This window comes from Quercus robur, chromosome 7 (genome assembly GCF_932294415.1).
Source record: "Quercus robur chromosome 7, dhQueRobu3.1, whole genome shotgun sequence".
NCBI lineage: Eukaryota > Viridiplantae > Streptophyta > Magnoliopsida > Fagales > Fagaceae > Quercus > Quercus robur.
This window is the reverse complement of record NC_065540.1, coordinates 11,277,655-11,301,456: the sequence shown is the minus strand read 5'-3', so window position 1 is coordinate 11,301,456 and position 23,802 is coordinate 11,277,655. Positions and strand designations below refer to the sequence as shown.

General features: G+C 32.4%; 2 protein-coding genes across 3 annotated transcripts; both read left to right on the top strand.

Moving 5' to 3' along the window:
- The first annotated feature begins 6,561 nt into the window (after positions 1-6,561).
- On the top strand, positions 6,562-12,431 carry LOC126692233 (transcription factor E2FA). Its single transcript, XM_050387760.1, has 14 exons — positions 6,562-7,043; positions 8,964-9,156; positions 9,476-9,526; positions 9,643-9,728; positions 9,802-9,890; positions 10,011-10,065; positions 10,356-10,408; positions 10,495-10,545; positions 10,650-10,698; positions 10,815-10,880; positions 10,968-11,044; positions 11,164-11,398; positions 11,538-11,604; positions 11,699-12,431. Exons 1-14 carry the CDS (start codon positions 6,837-6,839, stop codon positions 11,833-11,835), a joined length of 1,416 nt encoding a protein of 471 aa, XP_050243717.1. The 5' UTR covers positions 6,562-6,836; the 3' UTR covers positions 11,836-12,431.
- Positions 12,432-14,941: 2,510 nt separating this feature from the next.
- On the top strand, positions 14,942-20,374 carry LOC126692235 (uncharacterized). Of its 2 annotated transcripts, XM_050387762.1 has the most exons (8): positions 14,942-15,102; positions 15,195-15,226; positions 15,917-15,958; positions 16,326-16,370; positions 16,463-16,549; positions 19,650-19,738; positions 19,881-19,931; positions 20,068-20,374. In XM_050387762.1, the coding sequence occupies exons 1-8, from the start codon at positions 15,029-15,031 to the stop codon at positions 20,101-20,103; spliced, it is 456 nt and encodes a 151-aa protein (XP_050243719.1). In that variant the 5' UTR covers positions 14,942-15,028; the 3' UTR covers positions 20,104-20,374. The 2 variants fall into 2 exon arrangements, with proteins under 2 accessions (XP_050243719.1, XP_050243720.1); XM_050387763.1 differs by lacking the exon at positions 16,326-16,370.
- The last annotated feature ends 3,428 nt before the right edge of the window (positions 20,375-23,802 follow it).

The window sequence follows — 23,802 nt, the reverse complement described above, 5'->3', positions numbered from 1 at the left end:
ATGGAGGCTCTACTCTGTTTAGATCGGTGAGATCGAAGAGGGAAGAGAGTGATTTTCAGTGAGGAGAGTTGATGGTTGAGGAGGCTTAGACTTAGGCTGATCGAAGATAGAATCATGGAGGCTCAGCCATGGTTGGTTTTTGGCTTCTGGAGAAAGCTCCAGATCGGAAAGACAGAAGGGAGAGCTTGGCGTGGGTGAGATGAAGAAAAGGAAAAAAAAAAAATTGTTTAACAAAATGGTGCACAAACGGTGTTAGTGACCTTTAGGGACAAAATAGTCTTTATGGATCAAATTGGTCAATTTTGGAATGTCTTGGACCTAGTTGGTATTAACCCAAACCTCAGGGGTGGTTTGTGGAATTTACCCTATCCTTTAAAATTATAATTGACATGACAATCTTTAGATCAAAAATAAATAAATAAAAAGAACCGTGAAATAGATAAAATGGTCGGGACTTGAAATGAAGAGGATCTTGTTCCATTTTTTTGTCAAGGCATGCCTTATTTGTGATACTTTTGCTTATTTGATGCTAATTTAGTGTGATATAATTAACCATAAAAAGTTGGAGTGATACAAAATAAATCATATGGGAGCTTCATATTTTAAACGCAAGTCATGAGGGAAATAAATGTAATTTCTATGCACTTAAACATAATGTAATTGTTTAATGAAAGTAATTTTAGAGATATTACAATTTCTACTACATAATTTTATAAATTGATATGTTAATTTTTAAATATGTCACAAAAAAATTAATTAAGAAATTTTTTTTGTTATAATAATAAATATGACATCAATCGATTCATTGTCACAAGCATTTTCCTTAATAATTTTTCTGGACACGTTCAAAATTTTGCATTATCCTTAATAAGTTTTTTTTTGGCATATTCAAAATTTCATATTTACTTTTAGAGTAAAATTGATGTACAATACCTTAAATGTTGTATATTATGATCCCTTAAGAATAGTATATTATGTACAATACTTTAAGTGCATTATATTATGTTTTATCGGTCAATTTAACTATATATTTAAATTAAATTTAGAGCAGCTCTAGGAATTTTGATTAGAGAGGTCATTAAAAAAATTTAATAAAAAAATAACTTGAATATATTGAGTTATCGACAAAAAAAAAAATTTAAAATTAATACATGAAGTTTTATAATTTTTTTTCTACAAGTTTTCAAATTTTGAATTGTCATATGATAGTTCATTATAAGTATCTATTGCCAATATGGGTAGCTATGAGCCTATTACCATTTTATTTTTTTAAGTTTATCTAACATTTTTATTTTTATGCAATTATTATTATCTATTTGTTATTGTTTTTATAGAAATATTTTAAACTAAACTCATTGGTTTTGTATTAATTATTGACGCACACAATTACACTCGTTCATATATATAATTAGACACTATGTGTCTACTTAACCAATCAAATGCTTGGACAATCACTAACTTTACAAATTTTTTTCTTGAATTTTACTAACTTTATAACAAAAAGTTATTATAATATGATAACAATACACACAAATGTAACAAACCATCTTTATTTCCTAATTATTAAATTATATAAATTTAAATTTAACACACAAACATTCACACACATCATAATTCACACAAATAACATTATAACAAAAAGTATGCGCAGACAATTAATATTAGACATACTCACACACACATAATTTATAAAAAAGAGTGATACTTACAATTCACGGACACTTACTCTTTATTCTTAGAATTAGAAATACTTGTAATAAGGATGTGCAAAATTTAAGTCGGGGTGTACAAAAATATTTTTAAGAATAAATTAAAGTATTAAACTAACAAAAAAAAATTATATATATAATTTTTTTTTTTTTAAAGTCAGGGGGTTCATTTGAACCCCCTGAATATAGTGTATCACCGCCCCTGATTAAATTTGGGAATGATAAAGCGTATGAAATCAAGCATAATCTCATTTTTCAATGAAATATGACAATTTGTATAATATATATATATATATATATATAGAACAAGAATATGACAATTTTAATTGAACGTGCTCTTCCTCACTAAAGTTATTATTATTATTAGGATCAAGTTAACGGGCGTTCTTAAGAAAATAATTAATAAACTATATTAGAAAAATTTTGACACTACTTTCATGAGAAATATAAAAAATTATAAGTAAAATTAATTAATTAATTATTTTTCCATAAAATGATTCTAAAAATAATTCTTAAACCTATGCCCTTAAAGTATTTATTAACATTTCCCGCCAAACCAACAATCCATCTTTTATCCATGGGCAATGTATTTATCAACGTGCAACCTAAACCTTAAATAAATTGGAAAAGTGTTTTTTTTTTTTTTTTGAGAGAGAGTTTCAATCTATAGCGTCCGCTTTTGATGATAACTCATTATCATCAGACCAATATACCAATCAGTTTTTGGTGTAGACGAGGATTGAACCCCAGATCTCTTATTCAACCATCAGAGACTTTACCAGTTGAGCTAACTGAACTCACAATAAATTATAAAAGTTAAATGCATTAATGTAAATATATTTTACCATGATTCATGTCTTATCACCGCTTGTCACATCTAAATTTATAATGCAACTTTATTAACCTTTATAATCCACGCATTTACCATAATTCATGTTTTAGCACCGCTCGTCACATTTCACGTAAATGCGCGGATTATAAAGGTTAATGAAGTTGCATTATAAATTTATAATGTACCATTCTCAACATTGCAAAATTTTCTGAGCTCATCCATTGAAGCCGAAATAATTGCTTACTCCACTCATATGATGACTTGGTACGGTTGGGAAATCACTCATGAAAAAAAAAAATATATATATATATATATATATAAATAAAGGCAAAAAAAGGTTTGTGATGTTTGTCATCTATCATTAGTGGATTCCAGTTGGCTTAACTGGCAAAGTCTCTATGATTTGGGGTTTAATCTCCGCTTACACAAAAAACTAATCGGTGTTTTAGTCTGGTGATAAAAAGCTATAGGTTGAAACTTTATTAAAAAAAATCTATCATTAAATTAAGCAATAAGTTTAATAACAAACAAGAACTCTTTTATTCTTTGTTTGTTTTTTTTTTTTTTTTAAATAACTGTTTAAGGTTATATATTGTAAACTGTAAAATGTAAAATAAAAATAATATTTATAATGTGTACTTTTTTTTTTTTTGGGATGGGTATAATGTGTACTTATAAACATTATATTGTACTAATCATAAATTATAAAATTTATCAACGTGATATTGTACTAATCATGAATTATAAAATTTGTTCAAGTTTATTGTATCTCTAATCATTGTTCCATATATTGTAAACTGTAAAGTGTACAATAAAAATAATATTTATAATGTGTACTTATAAACATTATATTGTACTAATCATAAATTATAAAATTCATAAACGTAATATTGTACTAATCATGAATTATAAAATTTGTTCAAGTTTATTGTATCTCTAATCATTGTTCCGAAATAAAAGCAATTGTACGAATTTATGTTTGCTTTGGTGTGGATGCAAGAAGGGTGATGAAAATTAAAAAATGAGTGCCAAATAATTGATTTCCATTTAAGACAAATAAAGGCGTGTGTATTTTTTAATTTATTAGATTTTATTTTTCCTAGTTATCAATTTTATACAAATGCCCCATAAAGTTTTAGAAATTTCAAAGTACATCTTTTAACTATTATTATTACTATCCAGAATCTCATCTGATTATTTTTAATTCGTTCACTTGAGCTACCACACAAAACCTTTCTTATTCAGCAATTTAAAAAATAATAATTTTCTAGTAAGTAAAGAGTTTCTTCCAATATTCTAACGATGAATACTTATTTGCAAAGCCATTAATTTGATATTTGTATGTTTTTAACAACTTTACACTCAATTGAATTAGGTTCTTTATACTTATACCACAATGTTCATGTCAAAATCATCAAATATTATCCATGTTATTGGTATGTTAAATGCATTTCATGCAAAAATATGGCCACATTGTTATGAAGATTTTTTATATGCATAGGGTATTTTAAATATAAAATTTTTTTTTTTTGAAACTTGTAAATTATAAATGGTATCATTTTTGTTAAATATCTGCTCAGATTTGCAGCCTGCAATAATATGTTTTAAAAGCATTTTTGTTCATTCAATTTTTGTGGCTTAATTAAAATATTTATGTAGTGATATAGATAGATAAAACATTCTATTGCCCAATAGTGGTTTTTTTTCCTAGGCGAGAGAAATTTTGTTTGCAATACAATTAATAGATATAATGTATTGTATTTTATGAGGAATTGCCTAAATAGCCTAACGGTTGATCCGCCCTCAATATCATGTTAATGGACACAAAGTTCACTTTCATTCATTTGAGAGTGAAGAATTTGGATTTTGAATAAAAATTATACCATTTAACCTCACAAAAAAAATAGTGAGTAAATAATTTTATTATTTATTTATTTTTATCTATGTAAATATGATATCTTGCTTATGAGTATTCAAAGACATGAAAATACATTAATCTAATAAACAAATAACTTGACAAAACACACATGATTGGGGATAGAAGAGTTGCTTAATTATGGATGACTGGATGAGCATACCAATATCATACGTATTTTTCATTAGAACAAAATTTACGTATAGTGCCTTAGGCGCCGTTCCTAGAGTGCCCCTCTTAAGATTCAGGTATGTGATTACTTAATTAAAAAATACATTTCCATTTCATGAGAAAAAAATTCACATTACAGAATTTTAAGAGAGAAATCTAAGGGACAACATTTAAATACTATCCCTAAATCTTACATTTTTCATTATTAGCAAAAACTAGAGCACTACTCTTGCGGCAAATAAAACATATTGATGAGATCATAATCTTTTGGAAGAAATGAGGACTCATAACCCACTGTAGTATTGGTCATAAAAGACAATGTCTTTAGGGTTGGACTTCCAAACGTATAAGCATATGTTAAAATGTCACCTAACAAATTAACAAGGGGTTAGAAATCTTGAAATATAGGTCAAAGAAAAATGGAAATAAAAGATGGTTGGACTAGTGATTCCTAATTTTATGTGATCCATGAAATCCTAACCTTGTGTATGTCTCATTACCAACACATTCGGATTACTACTAACGGTTCTTTAAGGCAATTATGTGTTTTAACCTTTTATTTATTTTTTAAAATAAAGATAATTACTCAAAAATTAATCCTCCTTGTTGTACCAGTGCCACACCATTAAAAATTCTAAATTATGTGGCACTTTGTCCATTGTTGGATTTTAAAATAAAATCTAAATTGTGAAGTCTATCTCTATTATCTCCATTTCAATACAGATCTTGTTCAGGTTTTTGAAGTGTTCATTTGGAAAAAATCAAAAACATTTTTTTCTATTGTTTCAACTAAAAAAAAAAAAATTAACAAAATTATTATTTTTAATAAAAAAATTATCTAACTTTATCATTTTGTCATATATTGCATAAAAAATTATCAAAACCCACATATTTTTGTCTCATACTTAGCAAATAAGCTCTTTTAGAAACCACGGGACACTCAAAGGAATGCTAAGAAAGTTGTCATACCGTCCTGGAACGGAACATCCCTTGAAACATATGGGATGAAACATAACACGTACAAATTTATTTATTTATTTTTCTTTTTCAGGGTGTATGGCTACTACAAGGAGACAAAATAAAAAGGGATTTTCTTAAAGCAAAAATAAAAAGGGATTATAAACATGTTATTTTGGCTAATATATTAAACTAATGTACTTGAACTTATAACATACGAAGATTTTTAACTTTTTAGAGTATATATTAATAATTTATTTTAAGAAATTTTTTTATAAGAAATTAAAAAAATTGAAAAAAATGTCAATTATTTTTTCCCCATAAAAAATTTATTAAAATGGTTTACTAAACATATACTCTAAGGGCATCCATAGCAGATGTGCTAAATGCCAAATATTTTGCACATTTGGCACACCAAACACAAAAAATCCCCTTTATGAGTGTTCCAAATTTCATAATTTTTGAAACATATGAACAGTACTGTTCCATTTTGGAATAGTACAGACAAGAATGCTATAAAATTTTTTTTTTTTATTAATTTCTTTCCCATCCTTTTTGACTTTGTTGTTGTTGTGCTTGATAATGATGATGGTGTGAGGAGTTAATATATTATTTTAATGTATAGAATTAAATGATAAAATATTTGATAAATGAGATGTTATAAAATGATGTGGTAAAATAATAAAGTAGGCTTTTGGTTTGTCAAAATGATATTTTTTATAGAACATCTGTTATGGATGCTCTAAGAGTATATATTATTTTTGACAGATTTAAAAAAAAAAATTTATTAAAATTTTATAAAATAGATGATTAATATATGTTTTTAGGACATATATGCCCTAGACGCAATAACCTTTAAAATAAAATAAATAAAGTAGACAGATTTTTGGGACAAAGATATATAACCCTTAAACATAAGGGTAAAGAAAAAAGAGAGAAAAGAAAAAGAAAAGCCCGTTGATAAAATTAGAAATCCGCCGTGTTCCCTCCACATCTATATCCGAAACTAAAAATTCCCTCCTTCCCTCGTTTTCTGCTCTCTCCTCTTTCACTCTCACTTTCCCCCAAACCCCTCTTTCCCCTCTCTCTCTCTAACCCACAGATCCCATTTTCCACTCTCTCTCTCTCTAAAACTCTTGCACTCTCGCCTCTCTCTCCATCTCCGATCCTCTCTCTCCGCTTCTTCCAATTCCTCAAAACCTCTCTCTCTCTCTCTCACAACCTAAGTTTCGACCGCTTTGCTCCTATATCCATGTCCGGCGGCGCTCGAGCTCCGAACCGCCCCGCGCCGCCTCCGCCGACCGTCGCGTCACAGATCCTCCCTCCGCCGCCGCCGATGAAGCGGAACCTCGCCGCGCTCGCCTCCACCAAGCCGCCGTTCGTTCCTCCCGACGATTACCACCGCTTCTCCTCCGTCGCCGCCGATCGTGAAGCCGAAGCTCTTGTGGTTAGATCTCCCGTAAGTTTGTTACAGTATTATTTATTATTATTATTTTTAATTTTTTTCCTCTTTTATTTGAGTTTGTGTTTAGGCACTTTGCTTGTCATATAATAGCGTAATTATTGGATAATAATCTGAACTAAATTAATAGTAAAATTGCTTTGATTTTGATTTTGATTTTGATTTCGATTTTGATTCTGATTTTTGGTGGCTGATAATGATTGCAACAAATTCAAGCTTGTTTGGCGCGTTTCTCGCTCTATGAGACACTGTCAAATTTTTAGAGCCGACACTTGATTTTTTTTTTTTTTTTTTTTTTTTTTATTTAATTTTAATTTTGGCTATGATGTAGTGCTATACGGAAAATTTGAATTTGGAGTGGACTATTGTAGTTGAATTAAGCTTTGCAGCTTGAAGGTTTTGCTATTAATTCTTCAGCAATTTAGTCAAATTTTATGGTGATTATCTGTCAATAGGGGATTGTAAAGCTCTCTTTAGATTATGTTGAAGAATTTGTTTGAATATGTAATTCAAACAAAGGGAAGGTTTAAAAATATATTTCTAATAGAATTGACGGGTACACGAAGTACTGTCTTTTTTAACATCACGGCGTGTAACTAAAGGCTCAGATTGAATGTAAGCGTTTGCCGTGGAAGATAATGGGACTGCTGTTTTTAAGAAGCTGCTAATATTGTCACATTTTGTGAAACCTGTAATTTGTGAAAAGCTTTAAGGTGGATGAGTAAATGGAAAATTAAGTAGCATATGGTGGTGACTGCATGTACGTGTGTATTGCTATTATGTATGTGGTGTTTTAGATTGATTCTGATGACTGTGTCCTTGTTGTTTGGCATGAGGCGAGTGGCTGCCTGTTTGTGTTGGGCGGGCTGTTGGTTCAAGCAAAAGTTGCTACTGACCTCTAGAAGTTGTTGTGGATATATTGTTTTCACTCGTCAACAATATGAAGAAAGCTCCAATTTTCATGATAGTTCTATATTGTTCACTACAGATGTATATACATTGTTTTTGCTGCAGCAACTACAGTAACCTTAGAAGTTCTCGTGCATGAACATGAAGAGAAGTTTAGTCATCTGAAGAAGCTTATTGGAATTTTTTTTGTGCTTTTTTTTGGTTAATTTTGATTCATCTGCATTAATGATATCAGAATGGGATCACCACTTGGACGTGGATTGTTTGGAGGTGATATTGTGGATTGACCTTATGTCCCTATTAGTGAACTTTTCTGTGATCATTTTGAAAAGCTGACAGTGGACTAGACAATGGTCTTTAGACTAAATTGAATCTCCTTCCCCCCATAATTAAGGGGCAAAGGCTGAGGACATGTTTTCAATTCATAATAATATAGGTGTGAAGGTTGAATTTTCCTATAAAGAAGAAGAAGAAGAAGAAGAAGAAGAAGAAGAAAAGAAGAACGAAAGAAAAATAAAAATTAGTGGACTTCATTTTATTTTTTTCCAGCAGCCAGCATAGGGTTCAATATCAGTGATTGAGTTTGTGAACTAGCTTAGTTTATACACGTGTGTGCGTTAAATTATTTTATCTCAATCTTTTATTGCTTTGCTGCCTGTAACAAAAAAATAGTTAGAAATCTTAATTGGTTCTTTATTTCTGGTATGTAATGGATACACATGATGTCATGAACTTAACTATACTCATGATGAATTGAACAATTGGAAGGGCTTGCAGTTTCTTCAAAGGGTTGTATTATCTAGCCTTCTGCAGACTAAAATTCAAGTCCAATATGTATCTCACTTTAGTTGTTTCCATCATGGAATCAATCATAAACCCACCATAAACATATGTATCTAGTAGTATCACAGTATGACTAACTAAAGGATACATATGGAATATTATAGTAGTTGGTTAGTCATGTAACTGTCATTGAAATAATTTCACAAAGCTGCTGGTGATTCTCAGCTATTAAAGCGGAAGAATGGAACAGACGACAATGAAGTTCAGTCTATTGACTGGACTAACAGTCCTGGATACACTAGTGTAGTAAACAGCCCCCTCAAGACACCTGTGTCTGCAAAAGGGGGAAGGATATACAACAGGTCAAAGGGTACAAAGGGCAACAGATCTGGGCCTCAGACACCTGTGTCAAATGCTGGTGAGACATTTTTCCCACATTCCCTTTGTTAATTTAGACTGTCTAATATCAGCTTTGACAAATGATAGTTCTTGAAACAAATTATGTTGGATTGTATAGGTGCTAAATTTGTGGTGACATTTTCCCACATTCCCTTTGTTAATTTAGACTATCTAATATCAGCTTTGACAAATGATTGTGCTTGAAACAATTATGTTGGATTGTATAGGTACTAAATTTGCTTCTCATCCTAGATGGATTTGGTCATAATACGGTCCGTACTTTGCCTGGTGTTGCTAGAAAAATAAGATCTAACAAGATGGTTTTTATTATCATGCAGGTTCCCCATCTCCTCTTACTCCCGGCAGTTGTCGTTATGACAGTTCCCTAGGTAATGTTGAAAGTGTTGGGGTCTAAATGATTTCTTCGTATGTAATAATGTCTGCGTTATATAGCTTTTGAAGCTGTCATATGTGTAAAGAGTGACAAAGTGCCAGAACTTTACAGGATTGTTGACAAAAAAGTTCATCAATTTGCTCAAGCAAGCAGAGGATGGTAATCTTGACCTAAACAAAGCGGCAGAAACTTTGGAGGTGATCATTAAGCTATCTGATTGTATGCATTTTTCTATATTAAATGCTAATTTGAGGGTTTCTAATGATACAGGTGCAAAAGAGGCGAATATATGACATAACAAATGTCTTGGAAGGCATTGGACTCATTGAAAAGAAACTCAAGAACAGAATACATTGGAAGTAATACTTGTTACTTTTGTTCTTAAAACATATGATTTTGCTCTGCTTTTGATTTGAGATTCATTTTAGCATTTGAAGAACATGATTACTTATGCGAAAGTTGGTTGAATGACTGATTAGGGGATTAGATGCTTTAAGGCCAGGGGAGGTTGAAGATGACGCCTCTGCACTACAGGTATGCAGATCTGGATATTGCTTTCTTGTGATGCATACACAGGAAAATATGTTTTTTACAAGTATCAGCGGCTAGGATGTTTCCATTTACTTTTTTCATGATTTGTAAATGTCCATGAGGTATTGAAGAATTGCTGAATTTACAACCTCTGATGTCCCTTCAGTGACATCCAATAAGTATAGAATGATAACCATACCGTGAATCCAAGAAAGGATGAAAAGAAAGGAAAGAAAGGCAAACAATTCAATAGTTTTGTCATGGAAGATGAAAATTTGTGTCTTTTTCTGCAGGCAGAAGTTGAAAACCTTACCATGCAAGAGCGAACATTAGATGATCAGATAAGGTTATCTAGCCAATTTCCTTGTCAAAGTAATAAATGATGCTGTCTTCAAATGGTTGAATTTGGCTGATGCTTTAAAGCTGTTGCAGGGAAATGCAGGAAAGATTGAGGGATTTGAGTGAAGATGAAAACAAGAAAAAGTAAATCTTTTCCAGTTATTTTTTTATAGGGGAAAAAAACTCAAATGGTATATAAAAACTGCAACCTAATGAGCAACCTAATGACTTTAAATTCATCATATTAGGTGGCTTTTTGTAACCAAAGAAGATATTAAGGGCTTACCCTGCCTCCAGGTCAGTTCATTTGGTGTTATACTGATTTAGAGTAAATGTAATTGTGTCCCACTTTTCTACCTATCTTTATGGTGTTTCAGCTATTTAGTTAATCTGGTTAGCGCTTTCTCTGGCAGAACGAAACCCTGTTAGCAATTAAAGCTCCACATGGAACCACACTGGAAGTCCCAGATCCAGATGAGGTAAGTCCAGATCATAAAAATTGAAGGAAGGTACATGTTATATTTAACATATGATATGATGGATGACAGTGCTTCTATATACATCAGGCTGTTGACTATCCACAGAGAAGATATAGGGTTATTCTTAGAAGCGCAATGGGCCCTATCGATGTCTACCTTGTCAGGTGCTAATCTTGCATGTGTTGGAAATTCTTTGTTTTAAATTTTCTTCTCTTTCCCTTCTTTTTTTAAAATAGAAAATTTCTTTTAATTTCCTCTGAAACTCCCCTTGATTGTTTTATAGTCAATTTGAGGAGAAGTTTGAGGAGATGAATAGTGTTGAGCCACCTGTGAGCTTCCCAATGGTTTCAAGCACAGGGTCTAACGATAACCCAGCCACTGACGAAGTGGTCAATGCCAATATCACCATGAAGGAAGTTATGCCTCAGGCACAACACAGTCATCAAATGTGCTCTGATCTTAATGCTTCACAGGAGTTTGCTGGGGGCATGATGAAAATTGTTCCCTCAGATGTTGATGTAAGTGTAGATATTCTGAGTAATTTGTTCCTATATCTAATTTTTACCGAGATATCATAGATTTCTGAAGACAGTTAACTAAGGTAAGGTATATGAATGATTTGGTTGATAGTTAATTTGTTACTTGTTATTATCGCAGAATGATGCAGATTACTGGCTTCTGTCAGATGCTGAAGTTAGCATAACAGATATGTGGAAAACAGACGGTATATACCACTTTAATGCTTGGTTTTTTTTTTTTTTTTGGAACATAATTTTACATCTGACTGGATGTTCAATTCCTTTTGATTCCAACTACAGCCGGTATTGAATGGAGTGGGATGGATATGCTTCACCCTGACTTTGGGATACCTGATGTTAGTACTCCAAGGTCACAAACTCCATTATCTGGAATGGCTGAAGTGCCATCTACAGCTTTTGACTCTACCCGAAGATGAATGGATATTGATTTGCTAATGAGCTAAATTGAAAAATTATGTCTGTATGCCAGTAGCCTTTATGTCTTTAAATTATTGCTGAAAGATGCCAAAAGGTTGCTTGGTGAATGAATGCTAGGGAAGCTTTTGGATGAAGCTAATGGATGGCAAGCTGGGGGTAATTCTTACACTGTACAGTTTAGGGGCCCCCGTGGCGTGAATAAAATGCGTACGTCTTGGACTTAGAAAAAAAGGACACTCTTGGAATTAAGGTGGTGGATCTTTAGCATGGAAGGTAGAATGGTTACATTTAGTATGGGTGGGTTGGACAAAGTTAGGGCAAACGCAAGAAACAAACAAAGATATAGTTTACAAGCATAATCTCATTATATGCGTATTTATTTTTTGTATGCAGCACCTTGGTGTCTTTTGCAAAGTTGAGGCAACTCTGTAAATGTTGCGAATGTAAAAACATGCTGCAAGGCTTGTATACCAGATGTAGGGCAGCAGCTAGATCTCCTGCCCTAGATTGATAATTGTATGGTCCTAATCTGTGGTATAAACTATGATTGTAAGCATTTGACATGGCATTATGGTGATAGAGTTGTCTTGTTTTATTCCTCGTGCATTTTTTTGGGGGGTGGGAGTAAGTAATTATTTCCTGCGTCACTTCCTCCAGTTTATCTTGTCATTTAGATTTGATTTTTAAATATTGACATTGAATCTTACTTGGAAATTTTGATTTTGATAGTATTCTTTTGGATTAAATTTCAGCTATGGTATTCTTTCCATCTTGAGTTTCTGCTCTCCTTTTTTTATGTTCTCCCTCTATTTTTCAGGTTAGTGGTTCCTACTTGGTCAGAAATACTTGTATATGCTATAAGCAACATTTTATTTTTCTGGTGGATCTATTAGCTGCATATGATAGAGCTAAAAGCCATGGGCTTTGGAGCCTAGTGGCATGTGCGGTTCTTCCCATTGGTAGAGAACTTGGTTTCAAATGTGTGTTTCACATGCTAAAAAAAAAAAGAAAAAGAAGAAAAGGAAAAAAGCAAACAACTTGCTTCTGAAATGCAATCAAGCTTAAAAATATTACATAACTCAGCAACATTTGTGACTGCATAAACTTTTTTGGGGAGGAGTGATTTGATTCTTTGATGTTTTTGGGGAAATATTAAAAGAGTTGTCAGTTGAACCATAAAGATCTTACTTGTGGACAAACTACTGACCATTATATCTTTATTGGCAAATCGACCTATAAGTTGAATACTCTGATGTCAATTGCATCTATTTTTGGTGGCAGCCGGCCATATCATGGTTAGAATAGGAACTCATTAGACATCCACATTGTAGGCTCATGTGCGTGCAACTTTTGTGGCTGATGAGAGACTTGAGAGTGACTGACTATATAATGCTTACAATCCCTTGTCTCAAATGTAGGTTCGGACAAAGGATGGTTGCGCATGCTCAAGAACCACAAAACTAAAAAAAGTATAAATGAGACCCCCAAAAGAAAAAGGGCCACAAAACCAAAAGCAGCAATATATAATAAAAAGTTTCTAGTTTGGTTTTGCTAATTTACCAATGAGAAATCGTTTTCATGAAATATACTTTTTTGAGACATGCACAAACAAATTCGTCCACCTAAATGAGTAGAAAAGTTGGAGCGGGGATTGGGTATTCAAACATTTTGGAGCAAGTAGTGTAATACTACAAACACAGCTGCTTCTTTTTTTCTTTTTTCTTTTTTCTTTTTTTGGTATGAATCATCAATGGCATTGCTTTATCATTTATCATTAATAATTTTTACATTTGTGAAATATTTTATAAAAATTATTGTGACGTAAGATTTATTGTTTTGGATTTACTTATAGCATCCAAATGCTATCATGTTCATTTTAATAAAAAAAGCTTATATCTGTTTCAATTTTCAAAGGGATACTAATATCATAAGTGCTTAAATTATCCTATTTGATAATTTACTAAGTTTGAGTGTGATTCTTATATTTTTCATTTTGATATTAATTTTTTTTCATCGATAAAAGTGAATATATATAAAATTTATATTTTATGAAAAAAACAATTGCACTTGAAATAATAATAATATAAAATAATAGAATGAGGTTGCAACATTAGGTGGTGCTAAAATAGTAAAATGTTATATAATGCACATGGTTTATGTACAAGCATTAGGTCGGGGCCCAGTAGTAGGTCGGCGCACAACTCATTAGCCTTCGTATGGTTATGAGGTTGGGACCCCATATCTGGTTGGTACTAGCCTGTTAGCCCTTGATGGGTCGGAGACCAAATCCGGTCCGAATAGATGAGAACGATAGTGCCTTGGGGGGAAATCGCCAGTCGAGCACCATCCGACGTCAGGTGTAAGTTTTAAGAAAATCCTCAAAAGGCTCCAGGAATCTTGAACAGAATTGGGGTCTATGTGACAAGATGGATGAAACATCATCATTGGGACCCCACTTGGATGGTGTTATAAAAGGGAAAGTGGGCTAGAGAATGGGGGGGTTGGCATTTTTTGGGGAGAGATACATGAGAGAAGAGTGAGGAATGACCAAAGAGGGAGAAAAGATTTCAGCCCAATATAACTTGGGCCTTCTTAAGAAGCATACATAGGAGGGAAAAAAAGGATAGAGTGGGCTCAAGAATCTTCCCTTGGGCTGTTGGGTTGGCTCTAGGAGGTTTTCCCATTTTAGAAAATTTCATACCCATCCAAACAAATAAATTGGGAGTTTGACCCAAAAATCATCGAGCATTTTGGGTTCAGGCACCACAATTTATTTTTTATTTCATTTTTGTTTTGAAATAATAATAGTGTATTTCTGTTTTTTTTTTTTTTTTTGGGGGGGGGGGGGGGGGGGGGTTGTTGTGAATAGTGTATGTTTAGCTATGCTCATAGTAAGTTCTTGGCTGTCATCTAAAAAAAATTTGCATGTCTGATTTTTTTTTAATGGTTTTAGACTTGTTTCAGGGAAAAAAAAAACAGGTGTGGCGGTGGGGGTAAATAAGTAAATAACGCCTTATTTTTCAGGGAGGGAAAAAAAGGAGGAGCATAACGTCTTATTATGTGTGGGATTAAGTAAAACGGTGCGCTTCACCATTAAAAAAAAAGGGGAAAAAAAAAAAAAAAAACAAAACAGAGAGAGAACTGATTCCGACCTAGCTGAAGAGAATCGCGGGCGGCACCGTGTGTGAAAAAATGGGTCCTCGAAAGTGTGAAGTCTGCAATGAAGCCCTTTCTAAGTACAAGTGTCCCTCATGTCTTGTTCCTTAGTAAGTCTAACTCACAATCAAACCCTCTCTCTCTCTAACAAAATTGAAAAAAAAAAGACTTTCAATGACATATTTTCTTGTTCCAATTGCAGCTGTTCCCTTGTCTGTTTCAAGAAACACAAAGGTATGCCAATGCCCACTTTTCTCTTTACTACCTTATGCACAAACTCAAACTAAGAATAACAGAAAAAAGAAAAAAGAAAGAAAGAAATAAAGAATAGTATAGAATGGATTTTCCTCAATTAAAATTCTCAATTATGTATCTATCTGTTTTAGTTTCAGTCTTTTATAGGATTCACTCCTTTTCCTTTCTATTAGAACAAAACAAACCCATTGATAGTTTTGGGTTGGATTATTGGTGTTGCCTTTTTGGGATGTCCAAATAAACAGTAACTCTATGACAGCATTTTTAACCTGTGGTGTCCGCTACACGATGGTTGTTCTTTTTATTATCAAGCCAAAACATCAATAAGTTTCTTTTGATGTAGGAGTGATTTAATTGCAGGTCTCTTATACAATGAAAATAGGCTTTACTAGTTGCAGTTGAGCTAACTGGAACTCACTTTGATACTTAAGCGATCATGTGAATGCAATTTTTGATATAATGCCCCCCACGCGCCAATTGTTTGAAGAAATGCCAAATTTCTGACGCCTTAACACTATACTAACTTGTGTTATCTTATTCTAAAATTATTCTTTACATTCCTTTACCTCCTCCTAAATGAGCTGCAAGACTAACAACCGCTAATTAACATGGAATATTGTGAATTGTTTTGGTAATGAGAACTAATGTGGGCTTACATGAATGATGCAGAAATCCCTTGTGCTAAGCCAGTGTCATCTGATGAAAAACCAAGTAAGAATTATACTACCTTAGTTTCATGTTAATTGCTAATGTTTTAGAACTATTTTAATACTGTACATGTCCTTTTATCTTTGATTCCTGATGATGGCTATTAAATATAATCATGTGGTACTATTTCATAAGCAAGTGGAAATTGTACAGACATGTTGCTGGTAGGCTTTTCACTCCTAATAAAGGACAGTAGCCTATGCCACTAAGCTACAAGGCTCTTGGCTCCTTCCTTGTTAACTTGTTATCCTTTCATGATGTACTACCATGTATTTATATTTTATTTATATTTTTCCTTCAATTCAAATGCCTTGTTGAGAACCTGAAGTTCAAAAAGTTCAGTCAATCTTATACTCACCTTGCATTACAGGGATTTCAGGCTTACCTCTGATGAGCCAAGTAACAGGGGATCTCTGTAGGGTCAATAACTCAACATCTAGCCGCATTAGATTAACTTTGTTTATTTAAATTTTTTATAACCAACTTTGCTTTTGTCATGTTCTGCAGCTCCTGTTCCGGAATCACTTGTAGAGAGACCATTGACTGCTGAACAACCCGGGGATGTGCTGCAAAAGTTGCAACTAGAGGCTATAGGTATGGGTTTTCAAATAGCTCAGGAGTATAAGTATAACCATAGAATATTCTTTTATACAAATACTTGAGGTGTGCTACTTGGAAAAAGTGTTGCATTCTATTGCATACTTATTGTATGCCAGGTTTTGAATCTTATCATATAGATTACCCTAAGGTAGCACATTATGCCTCAAGAAGCTGAGGTCAATAGTTGGAATCTCCCCTTCTCCCTCCCCTTGGGGTCTAAACTTCTTTAAATATATATACATGTTATCATGTAGATTTCAACAGACAATATAGAGAACTTGAAATATGACAAATTACGATGGGCAAGCCTAGTTGCTGTACAGATTGTGAGAAACGCATTGAAGTTGTAATGGTAAATTTGCGGTTAGTGGTCTTATAATTTTGTAAGAGAATCTTGTGGTTGGGCCTTTGGAATAGCAAAAATGGAGTTTGTAACTATTTCAGCATATATTAAGTTTGAAATTGATGATTGTAGTTGGTTTGTTTTCTTTGCATAATGTATGGTTCTGGAGACTGGAGAGGTTGCTTCAAAAACTTGTTTGGTGATTATTTTTTTCTTTTTGCTGAGGATAAGGATGCATATGTGCTTCATATCTAGGTATTTCAAGTAGACTTGATACTAGAATCTCAAGTTTGTGAGATAGGTTGGGTGATGCAGATACGTTAAGCAAGAATAAAATATTTTAATATTTTATGTTGTTTTCTTTTTTCATAGTTGAATTAGGGTTTTAATTGTTTTTCTTTTCCAAGTTAAATTGTTTTTCCTTTTTCAAGTAGACGTAGGTTTATTATGTCTTTTCCTAAAAGGAGGAGGAGAAATTCTATTCCTATAAATACTCTTTATAGAGAGGTTGATTATTGTTATGTGTTGATTAATAAAAGCTTGTTAGAGAGGTTTTCTCTATTATTTTGCCTACTAGCCTAGTGTTCTTGTAGAACTTAGGTTTCGTGGAAGAGTTGTAGTAATTGTGTGTTACAGATTCTGCTTCTACACGCTTACGTTGCATCAGTTGGTATCAGAGCAGGCTAGGTTCCTACCATGGCACAAAGAGGAGCATGTGGGGGAAGACTTGTTGCCATAGATGACGTGTATGAATGCGATGAGGTTGCACGCGATGCGCAATTATAGGTGTTCTTTCAACGAACAAAGGAGTGGTTTGATGCGCTTTCAAAGCAGCTCACCACCTTAGCCGTTGGAAGTCAACCTCAAAACTACCATCCAAATCCATGTTTTGTGGAGGAGAAGGAGGATCTTGATATCGAGCAGGAAGGCTGCGATATCAAAGAGGATGATGAATATATTGAAAGTGTTTGTCTAGTAAATTGGGATTCTCCACCAATTTATGATGACTATCATGAAGATTTTAGTTAAGAAGAAAAGATTAAGCTTGATAAAAATAAAGTCATATACATACGAGATGAGCCCATAACTCACATCGTTGATGAGACTTTCGACATTCAAAAACAAAAGGTTATTGATCCCTTCTGGGAGGATTTTATTGAACAAGAATTGATGGAGGTCAACAAGAGGCGTAAACAAATGATTTTAAGTAATCTTTGTCGAGAAGGAAATATGAAGTTTTTGGATGTGTGCATGGATTCTTTTTTAGTACTTGCTTCATATATCCTGCCGTGGCAAAAGAGGTCAAGAATAAAAATCCGTACATCAAGATTTATTATGAGTGAGAAAAGATTAATAAGTAGCATATTGATTCGTCTTGTCTTGCGCAGAAGAATAGGATGGAGAGGATTATTCGGGGTTCCAATTGATCGTGGAAGATTGCCACAAAACTCGAGGACGAGTTTTCCCCAACCCCGAGAGAATGATGCAGATACGTTAAAGAAGAATAAAATATTTTAATATTTTATGTTGTTTTCTTTTTTCATAGTTGAATTAGGGTTTTAATTGTTTTTCTTTTCCAAGTTAAATTGTTTTTCCTTTTTCAAGTAGACGTAGGTTTATTATGTCTTTTCCTAAAAGGAGTAGGAGAAATTCTATTCTTATAAATACTCTTTATAGAGAGGTTGATTATTGTTATGTGTTGATTAATAAAAGCTTGTTAGAGAGGTTTTCTCTATTATTTTGCCTACTAGCCTAATGTTCTTGTAGAACTTAGGTTTCGTGGAAGAGTTGTAGTAATTGTGTGTTACAGATTCTGCTTCTACATGCTCATGCTACATCAGTTAAACAACATAAAATATTAAAATATTTTATTCTTCCTTAACGTATCTGCATCACTAACTATGACTCTGTGCATTGTATAAGATATAGTGCGTTCAAATATGAAGAGATTGCCATGGGCAGGAGCAGTAAATCAACAATTTGATGAGATACATATTATCACATAACATCCTTCTTGGAATCAAGTTTAGCAAAGGGGAAAAATGTCTGGGACAAAAGGAAACTCTGAGAATGGATTAATATATATAAAGGTGAATCAATAGAGTCAAATAGGCTACTCCAAATCTGACCCGAAATATCTATAGTGTAATTCTAAAAGCAAAACCAGAAAGAGGATAAACAACCTTTTATTTATTTTTATAAATAAAAGGATTTTCACCTTCTTCTTTTTCTTCTTCCTTTTTTCAATGAAAAAAGAGATTAAACAATAAGTGGAATCTGCAACAAGAATACACAGTGAGGGGAGAAGCTGCAAAGGTTTTAGGGGTATGCATTTTTAATGCAGTAGATGTATATATTTGTCTCATTCCTCTCCCCCATTATGCCTTTTTCTTTTTCCTGTAAATCTTTTTAAATTCAATTGTCTCTAGAGGGTGCTATTCTATTTATGGGTATTTCAGGTACTCTTTTATAGTTGAGTAACTCTCACATTTATGTTTATGCTAGGTTCAGCTAGTAAAAATCTTGTTAGTGTGTCTGTAGGTGATTTGGATCTCTTGCCACATGGTATATTGACCTATTGTTGAATGTTATCTGGCTTAGAAATTTTATTTGAGGAGACTGACTGTTTCCTTATAATGAATCTGTGAATCGGTTGGGATAAAAGAAGTTGTTTAGAAAGTTTCAGTCCTGAAATAATGTCTGGTTAGATAGTTCCCATTAGATGTAAATTCTTTGGGTTTCCTTGTGCAGCTTCTTCCAGTGAAATTCGGGATGCTTTGAAGGATGGAAACCTCCAGAAACTCATCTACAATATTGATGGTTCCCCAGATGCAGAGAATGTAAGCAGTTTAATCCTTCCTTAAATCAAGATAAAGTCTTTTCCTTATTAAATACTTGTTTATAGCGATATCATTGATAACTTGAATTGTTGATTGAGCAAGCATGGATGACTGTCAGCTAAATCCTATTTTTACTTGTTAGGAACTTGATAAAGCTATGGGAGTGGAGGTGTTTCGCACATTCACTGAAAAGGTATTGTCTTCTGTTTCTGCTGTAGTGTGTAAATATAACATCTATAAGCATTCATGAGAGTAGGTTTTTATGCAAATTTCATGAGGAATTTGAATTTACCAGGGTGTTAAGCATTACTAGGTTTAACTGTTCTCAGATTCTATCTGCTGCAAGTGCAAGCAGTCAATTGTAACGTGAGGAAGAAGTAACATCTGTTGCATGAAGTTCAAAATTTTATTGAAGCAGCAGTTTGGGAAGTCAACATCGACTTTGACTTCAATAGAGCTCTTTCAATCTGGCTGGCACCTCTAACCTGTCTTGCATCCTGGTTAAGAAGTACGTTTTAAATATAAGTGTTTAATATACAAGTAGTCAGTGAAATAGAGAGCATAATCATGTGTAAAATAATTGTGTCTATTTTTGGCTCTTCAATGGAAAACCGAACTATTGAGTTTGGAAAGCAACTCACAAACATTATCCTAGGTTTCTAGGGCTATCAAATTTATCGGAAACTATGAAAGGAATACAATCACTTTGAGAGGATCCGATTAGAAATTATACCGTTCTTATGATAGATGACATTATTTATTCACCGTTCCACTAAAAGACTCCAATTTATTAAAAATGGTTTAGTTAGTCTATGTTTAAAAAAAAAAAAAAAAAATTAAACATGACTTGTTAAACTAAATCAACAATTTTAAATAGATAGAAGTCTTTTAGTGGAATGGTGGACAAGCGACGGAGTCTATTACGAGGATCGTATAATTTCTCTGATCTGACCACCAAAACATAGTACAATTATTATGTTCTTCTCAAATACAAGAATATAGTAACGTGATACTTCACACCAATAAAAAAAGAGAAATGTTAACGAATACTTTGAGAAAAATGTTAACAAAAACATGATACAATTATTACTTGTTTCTCAAGTACAAGAATATAGTAACGTGATATTTCACACTAATAAAAAAAAAAAGGAAATGTTAATGAATATTTTAAGGGTATTGATTAAGAAAATATTTTTAGAAATTTTTTATAGAAAAAGAAAAAAGTAACTGACTTAAAAAGAAAAAAGTAACTGACTCTTTTAACAGTTTTTTATATTTTCCATGAAAGTGGTATTAAAATTTTCTGAAATAGTCCATTAGCAAATGAATAAAAAAAAAAAAAAAAAGGAAATGGCAATTGTTAAATGGACCCATAAAATAAATAAAAAGCAATCCATGTTGTTCAGCAAAACACAACCAAAGGCTATGCTTCTGTTGTATGAACAGTAAGGACACAAGACCATACTTTTTGGTGCATCAGTTCTCAACAACCTGTCGGATTAGTTTAAATTAATATGATGTGAAATGGCTTCTCAAATTAATTTAACAAAAGACAAGACACGTGGCACTTTGTGATTGGTTGAGCATAAAGTAAAGAGGATATATAAATATATATATTGGGAATTGGGGTACCTAAACAAAGTGAGCAAAGTCACCTAGCAGCTCGCAAATTAGATAATGCACCTATTAAATTCAGCCAAACGAGCATAAACTCAACTTTATGCATGTGCTTAAGAGACATGCACTAAATTATCGAAGTGGACCAAGATTCCGATAGAGAAACTTGCTTCATACTCACTAATAACTTATAGATATAAAACATATATAATGTATCACACGTGAAAATGTGTACCTAATGGAGGAAGTATATGACTGTTTGGTTTGGTCTGTGTGGGCCTCTTTCCAGAAAAGGATAGAAACACTGGCTTTTCTATTGTCTATCACACTTTCAAAGGTTAAATTTCTGTTAACCCCATTTACCACTGTGGACACAAGTGATGGAAAGTTTGCTGTAAATATTTTGCAAGACACTTTTTTTGTTGAATAAGAATTAAACTCATAACCAAGATCACACCACACATGATGCTTAGTGGTAAAAATGAAATAGAAAAAAGTTTGGCTATAAATTTTGTTGTAGTCTAAGATTATAATTTTAACTAAAAAAAATTAACATGACTATATATTTTGAAATTCTAACGGTTGAATTGCATGTTTTTTTTTTTTAATGTTTTTAACACACATGTCAAGTTTCGTGTAAATTGAATGTTATTTACTATTTGATTCGTAAACTTATTTTTAATGCACAATTTTAAATTACAAAAACTTGAAATTTAAATATTTGATTGATAACATAACTATTAATTTTTTATTTTCTAGAAATTTTACAAGTAATAAGGATATAAGAAGAAAATATAATCCAATGATGGATTTGTCAAAATTTACCTCCAACCTAATTTGCTGCAATTTCACCACTTTCTTGTATTCTATTCTATCTTTTTTTTCGAACTGATCCAAATGTTTCACAAATATTGAAATCGATATCCATCAAGCACTAGTACATGAATAATCAACTTGACATTATTGATAAATAAAGTGAATAGCTTTCATTTATTAAAAAAAGAAAAAGAAAAAGAAAAAAAAAAGGTTACAAGTGAGAATGTTTTGAACGAACAATAGTGATCACTCAGTACTTGAAGTGGGTCACCAATTTTTTTTTTTTATAAAGTAGGCATGGAGTCAATACTCGACAATGCCATTACCAACAGCACCAGAAATCAGAAATTGAATACAAACCAACCATTTCTACTTCCTAGTCAATGCACTCATGCTTAATATCAGAGTGACAAGAACTAAAGGTATAAGCTCGTTAATTACAGTAGTCACACTTATAAAGTGGATGATGAAAAGATATATATAACGTCCAAGACAAATGATATTTGCGACTATTCAACATAATGAAAAAAGATTGTCTCGTGAGTGGGTGATTTTTTGAGTCTTGCATGATAATCATAACATGTCTAATTTATGAATTGAAAATAATCATCTACAATATGTTATTAAAATGTGTCTTATCATGTAACTAATCGTAATAAGTAGATAAGGCTCCACTTGTGTGAGGTTTGAGAAAATTGGTAAGCAAATAGTGTTATGATGTTATCTCTAATTTTCGTACAGTGGATTCCAAACTTGAACATTAAAAGTCATTATTTGGATAAAAGGCACATGCCATTAGGCCAAAATCCTATCTTATTTGTTTCTTATAACACAAAAACCATTAATAAAATCAACGAAATTATATAAAATCTAAAGCCTACTACATAAACAATTTGACAGTGGGAATGAATGATTTAAATTTAAATACTTCCCTTAAAAATATTTGAAAGCGTTAATCAATTAAATTGCAAAGCTCTTGGACTATTACTACAATTATATTTTTCAATGTTATTTTTCATAGCATTTTCACAACAAATCTTAAGTGATAAGTCGTTATTGACTGTTATTGATTGGTAAAAAAGTAATTAACTTCAGTAGTAAATTTAATGGGAAAATATTGTGAACTTGGCTTCTTTTTTATCTTCTTTTTTTTTTTTTTTTTTTTTTGTTTTAAATTTTTAGTTTGAGTAAATTTCTAAAGTCATAGAGGCAGATAAGGATTATCAGAAAAAACAAATGATCAGAACTAGAGGCAGATAAGGAATCTAAAAATCAAAAACAGGGAGACAAAGGTGCACGCTCAGCACAGATAAAAATGAAACTGAAACTCATAGTCATAGTCATAGACAATGTACTCCAAGTATTGCAAAATAGCAAAATAGGTGTAGCCGCCGGAGCCAAAAAAAGGCTGTTTTTTCTGATCATCATCGTCACTGTACAGGAGCGGCTTGATGCGTTTGGAGGGTTAAGGCGAAATTGATTATCTTATTTTAGATGTAAAATTACTACTAATTAACATGTACTACGTAAAATTTTTTCTTTTTTTAAAACTTTTATAGACAGAAAAAATTTGACAAAATTTTTCATACTTGTTGATATGACAGATTGATAATGGTAAGTAAAAGAGTGGT

What these genes read in the sequence shown, in the direction of transcription:
- LOC126692233 (XM_050387760.1), top strand. Translation starts at nt 6,837, where the DNA reads ATGTCCGGCGGCGCTCGAGCTCCGAACCGCCCCGCGCCGCCTCCGCCG. An exon ending in ACATTAGATGATCAGATAAG is followed by an intron (nt 10,409 to 10,494) that starts GTTATCTAGCCA and finishes AAGCTGTTGCAG; the next exon opens with GGAAATGCAGGAAAGATTGA. An exon ending in AGATATGTGGAAAACAGACG is followed by an intron (nt 11,605 to 11,698) that starts GTATATACCACT and finishes TTCCAACTACAG; the next exon opens with CCGGTATTGAATGGAGTGGG.
- LOC126692235 (XM_050387762.1), top strand. Translation starts at nt 15,029, where the DNA reads ATGGGTCCTCGAAAGTGTGAAGTCTGCAATGAAGCCCTTTCTAAGTAC. An exon ending in CTGTTTCAAGAAACACAAAG is followed by an intron (nt 15,227 to 15,916) that starts GTATGCCAATGC and finishes TGAATGATGCAG; the next exon opens with AAATCCCTTGTGCTAAGCCA. An exon ending in TTCGCACATTCACTGAAAAG is followed by an intron (nt 19,932 to 20,067) that starts GTATTGTCTTCT and finishes AACTGTTCTCAG; the next exon opens with ATTCTATCTGCTGCAAGTGC.